General features: G+C 43.1%; 1 protein-coding gene across 1 annotated transcript; it reads right to left on the reverse strand.

The window, feature by feature from the left end:
* Nucleotides 1–280: 280 nt before the first annotated feature.
* Nucleotides 281–4,407, reverse strand: lrrc4.2 (leucine rich repeat containing 4.2). Its single transcript, XM_056478930.1, has 2 exons — nt 3,614–4,407; nt 281–3,500 (listed from the first exon to the last, which is right to left on the reverse strand). Exon 2 carries the CDS (start codon nt 3,377–3,379, stop codon nt 1,445–1,447), a length of 1,935 nt encoding a protein of 644 aa, XP_056334905.1. The 5' UTR covers nt 3,380–3,500; nt 3,614–4,407; the 3' UTR covers nt 281–1,444.
* Between the last annotated feature and the right edge of the window lie 2,989 nt (nt 4,408–7,396).

Here is a 7,396-nt window from a genome sequence, read left to right on the forward strand (position 1 = left end):
ACATGTTTCACAAAGGATTTCATCATTAAGCACTGAATCATGAAACTAGGCTGAATGGTAAGTGTGTACTGGTATGAACCCATCAGTATTAAGACGTCACAGCATTGCATGAGCTAGAAATTTGACCATGTGACAGTTCATTACTGTGTGAAATGAATTCACCGTATCTGTGAAATCAATTTCCCGAAATGACAATGAAGCAAAGTATTTGTCGCTTTATATAACCTCTTGGTCATCAGAATAATTAAGAGAATGCTCGAAAAAAGACAAGAGGGAGTAGTTTAGTTTAGAGAAATACAAACCAAATGTTTTGTTTTTTTTATTGTTGTAACCTCTGTAGACTCCTCATAAAAATAGTGTTGCTCAAATTAAGGACAAAAGAAAATTGCTGTTGGAACGATCTCCATGAAGGAAAGTCTGTAATAATTCACACATTCATTTGAATCCCTTTCTCAATAAAGAAATTGTGAAAACATGTTAATGTGAACCTGCAGCAAACCATCTTATCATCACAGCAACCGTCTCATACAGTGAGTCTCACAAACTGACATCCGTTTGAGCCCTTGCACAACTAATCTGAGGCAACTGTTGTAACGCATTTACTAGATTAGCCCTAAAAAGCCACTCAACTCATATTTAACGCAGTACAGGATCTGAAAGGAACAGGAAAAGGAATTGAAATCCAACTTATGAAACTGGATGGAAAAACCACAGGGTAGTCAATACCCGAGAACCCAAGAGGAACATCAGAGTAATAGTCAGAAGGTTAAACTCAAAAAGCAAGCAGGGTGTCTGTTTTGGAAACGTATAGTTAAACGCTTGCTGCAAAACTATGGCGCAGCCCAATAAAACCCCATTTGGCCGAGAGCTGCAGAACAGCAGACTCTGTAAATCCAGCTGCTTCGTTCTCTCTTGGTGTCCATCCTGTGTTTTGCAATGTTTTGTTTCTTATCTCTTAAGCCAGTATCATTTATTGCATGTGTAACGTTTGGCACAATACAAATTCTTGGTGCTTTTAGAAGATAAGCCTTTAAAGATTAATCAGTGGACAGTTACTTCTTAGAAAGTTCTGTATAAATGGGACTTTTACTGCATCATGTACAGCAGGGTCTAAAAATCACAGGTTGCCCCTTCTCAAACAAATCTGTCTCCGTTTGCAGTGTTCTATCAGCATCATCACATTCCCATCTTAAATAGGAGTTACAAGTTAGAAAATAGTTTAAATTCATATTCATTTTTATATAATCTGTTTTTCGTATCATCCCATAGTGGATTAATTCATATATTTATATTAATATATTTATGTATAAGCATGTACAAGAAAAACAGTCTCATTTTTGCACTGAGTACAAAAGTAATCGCTGTCTTTTTCTGTTGTGCATTCTATTGCATGTTTTCATAAAGAACAGAATAAAAGACCGAGCAGGAGAAGGCTGTGGGAATGTTATATCTGTGTTTCCTGTACCTTCTCCTTTGTCTGAGTTTTGATCAGGAAGGTTTCAGGGATGGTGCTGATGGTCATGGGGCGGGAACGGTGCAGGGAGTTACCAATGTTGTTCTCTGCCCAGTGAGCAGAGTGTGCTGGTATGTAGGGGCTGGGTTTGTAGGTGCTGTTGTGATCTCTCAGGCTAGGTAACATCATCCCACATTCACCTGGTATACTTGTCCCTGCATGGGTGGTAGAAACATTCTCATCCATCTGAATGGCCTCTATAGTCGTAGAAGCTGCCACCGTGCTTCTTTGCTGGTGCCGTTTACGCAGCTTGTAGAAAGCAATGAGCATGACAGCAGCAAGCAGAGTGACTGCCACAAAGCAGCCAATGATGATCTTGGTAGTCTTCATGACCTCGTCAAGACTGGCTGGTGGACGTGTTGTTCCACGTACAGTCGGCACGGAGACTTGCCGGGGCGTTTGAAGTAAAACGGTTGGTGTAGAGATAAAAACAGGCTGAAAGACGGAGGGGGAGGCGGTTACCGTCTTTGGCTTGATCACTTCCTGTGAGGTGGGCTCAACTTCCTCCACTGTTACAGTAGTGAAGTAACTAAGATTGGAAGTGTTAAGCTCAGCCGCAGTCACATTCAGGTAGGCCGAAGCATTGGAGTTGCCAGCCATGTTTGTCACCATGCAGGTGTACACACCTGTATCTGCTGGCAGCACATTGGAGAAGTTTAGCGTCCCATCATTGAGCACTGATATCCGCGGGTGATTTGACCCATGGGTTAAAACTGTTCCATTAGGCAGAAGCCATCTAACTGACGACATGGGGGCCGTGCGACATTTTAGCTCAGCTACACGTTCGGCAGAGATGTTAAGATCCCTTGGGGCATCCAGTATGAAAGGTGCTGAGCACTGGAAAGTGCTCTGGTCCACCTCCACCAGGTAGCGTCCTCGTAGGTAAGCAGGGGTGTGACAGCGACCGCAACAGGTGGAATTTGTGGGAATGTACTCCCTCAGCCACCAGGCCAGCCATACAACATCACAGTCACACCTCCAAGGGTTATGGTGCAAATGGAGCTCCACCAGGTAACTCAGGGGTGCAAAAAGATCATGGGGCAAAGAACTAAGGTTATTATGAGCCAGGTTAAGCTCAACCAAGGCTGTGACATCATCAAATGCATTTCTCTCTATAGTGGTGATCCGAGAGTTCATAATCCACAGCTTTTTCAAGGATTTCAAACCCCTGAAGGATCCAGGTTTTAACTCTGGGAAGTAGTTCTCGGACATCTCTAGCTCCTCCAGCCCCACCAAAGGGGTTAGAACTGGCATCTCCCGCAGATTGCACATTCCAAGGTTTAAGTATTTCAAGTTGTGTAATCCCTCAAAAGCACCCTCAGAAATATACTCCAGCTTCCTTAACTCTCCCAAATCCAGACGCATTAAAGAGGGAACGCGGTTAAATGCGTAGGAAGGTATGCTTTCAATAGGGTTGTTCCTGAGCCATAATTCTCGCAGCTTAGACAAGTACTCGAAAGCGCCACTTGGGATCACTGTCAGTCGGTTGTCAAACAACTCCAGTGTGTTGAGGCTGTTGAGGCCACTAAAAGCCCCCACCTCAATTTGTCGAATAGAGTTCCTGCCCAGTTGCAGAACCTCCAGGTGACGGAGGTGCTGGAAGGTACCTGCTTCAATTGTCTCTATGCTGTTCTCCATCAGGTTTAAATGGCGTGTGGTGGCAGGGATGCCCGGGGGCACTCGAACTAGGCTGCGCCTGGTGCAGACCACCTTATTGGACACGTTACTACAGAAACAAACACTAGGGCAGGTCAGTTGTCCGGAGGGGGCTGCATACACACTCCACGATCGCACCATGAGGTAGACTGCACAGAGCAGGGCTGCGTTCCAGGCACGGTGCACAGTTACCTGCCACAAGAGACTCATGATGTGGCGCGTTCATAATTCAACATCGTGTGGGGATTCGGCTGGGGAACGGAGAACAGTGGCCCTACCCTGGTTTGAGCAAGACTCTGCATCTGTTTGCCATCGACAGTGCAGGATGGTGCTGCGTTAAACACAGAGAGGGAAAGAGAGGGAGAGATGGGGGGAGAAAAAGATGAGTGGAGAAGGGAAAAAGCTGACCTACAGAATAAATATGTTCAAATAGAAGGCACTTACCTCATTAGCTCAAAGTTGTTCTTAATATAATCCTTTATTTTGAAGATAAACCCCAGCACTGTTCACTCATGTTTTCCTGCAAAACATTTTCAGCTATTTCTTCTTCATAAAAGTAAAGTGGATCATGAACTGATTTGACAAAATGGCCCCTATTAATTCCAGAGAGAAGCGGCATTCAGTGAAACTGGTTCAAGGGGTAAGGCCCAGTCAGCTAAGCAGGTGCACGGATCCAGTCAGCTTGGAAAAGATCTCCTCTCAGCTCCCCCATTGATTGTCCTTGGAAGGCGATGCTGAATACCACTGAACATTTTTCACAAGACTCCATTGCCGAAGTACATGCACATTAACCCAAGGAAAATACAGAAAGAAAGGAAAAGAGAAAATAAAAAAGGAAACAAAAATCCAAAAGTCTTCTCAAATTTGTCCTTCCCTCTTGCAGAAGAGTAAGCTGCTTTTTCTTAGTTTTTCATCGTCCAGCCCCCACGACACTTGTTCAGCTGATTAGCCGTGCGTTGATGAATCCAAAAAGGCTAACAGACGCACACTGCGGTCATTCCGTCTTGCTTTTTTAACTCACTCCGCTCTCCTGTCTGTCGCTGTAGCAGCTGCGGACTGCCGCGTGCACAGTTAGCAATAATCCATCAATTTCTCCGGAGGGGGGCTCGGGGGTGGTGTTGCGGGAGCAGAAGGGGGGAGGGGGAAGGAGGACGGGGGAGCAGCAGCAACAGCAGCGCAGCAGTGGTGAAGCTCTCTCCCTGTCCGCCGATCGTTTGCTCCTCGTGCTCTCTCTCTCTCTCTCTCTCTCGCACTCTTTCTCTGTCTGGCTTCCTCTCTCTCGTTCTTCCTTTCTCTCTCTTTTCAGTGTCAGGAGAAAAAAAAGGATTGATTCTGCTGTGTGACGTGCATCTAATTTCTGAGAGATACCTTGCAGAGGATTCCGGAGTTTGCCCTCCCTCCCCCCGTTGTGAATCCTGCGGTATTCCTTTATTTTCCCTTGTCTTGAGGTAGTAAGTTGTGGCAGTTCGCCTGCTTTGGCTGTGAGGCTGCGGGTTGGCAGCAGCTCTGCAGTGGGAGGTGGGCAGCAGAAACGCACGCGAGGGAGAGAGAGAGAGAGAGAGAGACGCGCAAATACACTCGCGCACACGCGCAGCAGAGAAGACCGTCAACGGCGACAGTGGCAAGAGCAGCGGTCCTCACCTCCAGCGCTCACCCTCCTCTCTGTATTTCTCTCAGTGTGACTGGGTTGCAGGCGGCAGAGTCTTTCTCCTCCTTTTGTCCTTCAGCAGAAACGTGAATGTACTGCTGACGCATCCCGCTCAGAGCAGTGCATTGGTTTGATGCAGTGTTCTTGTGTATTAACACATTCTCCCCCTCCTCGGCTGAGTGTACTGCCTCTCTTTCTCTCTCTCAGACACACACACACACACTAATACACCCTCCAAGTCTTCCTGATTCACTTTTCACAGTTTTTGTCTTTCGCGTTCGTAAACTCCTTGTACCTCCTCCCTTTCTCGCCTCATTATTTTGTTTCTCCTTTATCCCTGTCCAAACTTCTCTCCCGTGCAGTCTTGCACACACTCTTTTCAAGTCTTTACTGTACACACACACATTCCTCACATTCTATATTGCTTTTCTTATGCTCTGTTTCTCCAAGTCAGCCTTCTTTATGGTCTCCTTTTTGTCGTTACCAATCTGAGTGACACCAGTCATTCATTTTCTTTTCGGCTTAGTCCCTTTAATAATCAGGGGTCGACACAGAGAAATTAACCACCAACTTATCCAGCATATATTTTATGCAGCTCATGCCTTTTCAGCTGCAGCTCATCACTGGGAAACACCCATACACTCTCATTCACACACATACACTACGGACAATTTAGCTTACCCAATTCACCTGTAACGCATCTCTTTGGACTTGGGTTGTCATGATACCATTAATTAATCTTACAATACTATACCAGCTGATGTATCACGATACCAAGTAGCATTGCAATACTGTAATTCATAACTCAAATTATAAAGAAAATTGTCAGAAATACTATATTTTATGTTATAATAGTTAATTCATAACTCCCTTAAGGCCAAAAAGTATTATTTGCACTTCACTTTACCTAAAATTTATTCATTCTTTGTGTTTATTTTGGAGATAACTGACCAACAAAAAAATACATTAAAATAAAGATACATTCATAGCAAATGAAATTTGTTACAAAAGCATTATTATCATCAAAATTAACCCTGTGGTCAAAAATTATTTCAATGTTTTCTGTTGCTATTTCAGGTTTTTCGTCTATTTTTTTTTTTTTTTTTTTGTCTCATCAGGTAACAATCCAAAGTAAAATTCAAAATTTCACTTTGTGAGTCATTCTTTTACGAGATTGTTGTGGTTGTTGTAGCTACTAAATCAAAGGAACAGAAATCAACCTATTCAGATGTGCGTTCGAACTGAAGCATTAGAAAACATGCAATATTCTACCATAAAAGGCGCAAATTCGACAGTTTTGCAACCTTAAAGGGCTCCACAGACTATTAAAATAAAATAGTCTATTGTAGGGATGTCAAAATTAATCGTTTCTTTCAGTAATAGATCATAACCAGTTATTACATACTGATGTCATTTATCTCCTATGTGCAATGTCGCAGTAGAATACTATGGCGAAGGAGGAGAGGGCGAGTAAATAAAACGCTCCTGCTACTTAAAATGTAGATTATTATGCACAGTTCAACTGCTTGTTAGTTTGCTGGAAAGTCTTTCATTGACACTGAAGAAGGCACAGCACGTGAGCTGCTATTTCACTACTGTAGAAATACTGGAGAAATGCTGTAAAAATCCATCTCTGCCTCTCTCTCTCTCTCTCTTACTTCAGACATTTGATCCGCTGGCGTGTTCGTGAGGTAACTTTTCCTCTCCTCTTGGCTGTTAAAGCGATACTTGTAGATCCAAACACGAGCTTGCCTGTGGTGCAAGTTTTCTTCACCACGTCTATTACGGATTACATGTGATAACCACGTATTATGTGCATATACTGTAGACTGTAACCGCGGCTGTTCTTCCCGCATCTCTCATCGGTGAACAGCGATTTTGTTTTCTAAAGCCAATCGCAGCCCTTTCTGTTGAGCGGGTGATGACAATGACCAATCATAGGGGTGTAAGACCTCGCTTGACAGCACTCAAAAAGCAAGTGGGACAATATTTACATTAGTTTATTTGCTAGAAATGCTAGAAATTCTGTGCATGTACTTGAGTTTCGTTTGAAACATTCAAAAATAGTGTTTTCATTAAGCAGGTAAAATTAAAGGTGCAGTTCATATATCTGACTGCTTGTATTAAAAGACAAAATTGTATTACAAATAATATATAAATATTAATATATTTATAGATTTTAATCCAAAAATTCTTATGTTTTGAAGAAAAAATCTAATTGTTTATGGAAAGCATCGTCGATTCACCGAGATATCGAATTGAACCGAATCGATGGCATGGTAATCGTAACTGATCCGTGAGACCAGTGTAGGTTCACACCCCTAGTCTATTGTTGAACAAACGTGTAAGCATTTCACTGACTTTTCCACATGCAACATTATCAATTGTAGATAAACCATTAATGAAGATACTACCGTTTACAAACTACAGTGCCACAGCCAGTATTTTGGAGCCATAGTTTTGTAATATTACTATAGTACCAGTAAACTGTGCAAACCTACTTTGGACTATGGAGGAAATCAGAGCACCCGGAGGAAACCCATGTCAACACAGGGAGAACAAGCAAACTCCATACAGAA

The sequence above is a fragment of the Danio aesculapii genome, chromosome 18 (assembly GCF_903798145.1).
Source record: "Danio aesculapii chromosome 18, fDanAes4.1, whole genome shotgun sequence".
Taxonomy (NCBI): Eukaryota; Metazoa; Chordata; class Actinopteri; order Cypriniformes; family Danionidae; genus Danio; species Danio aesculapii.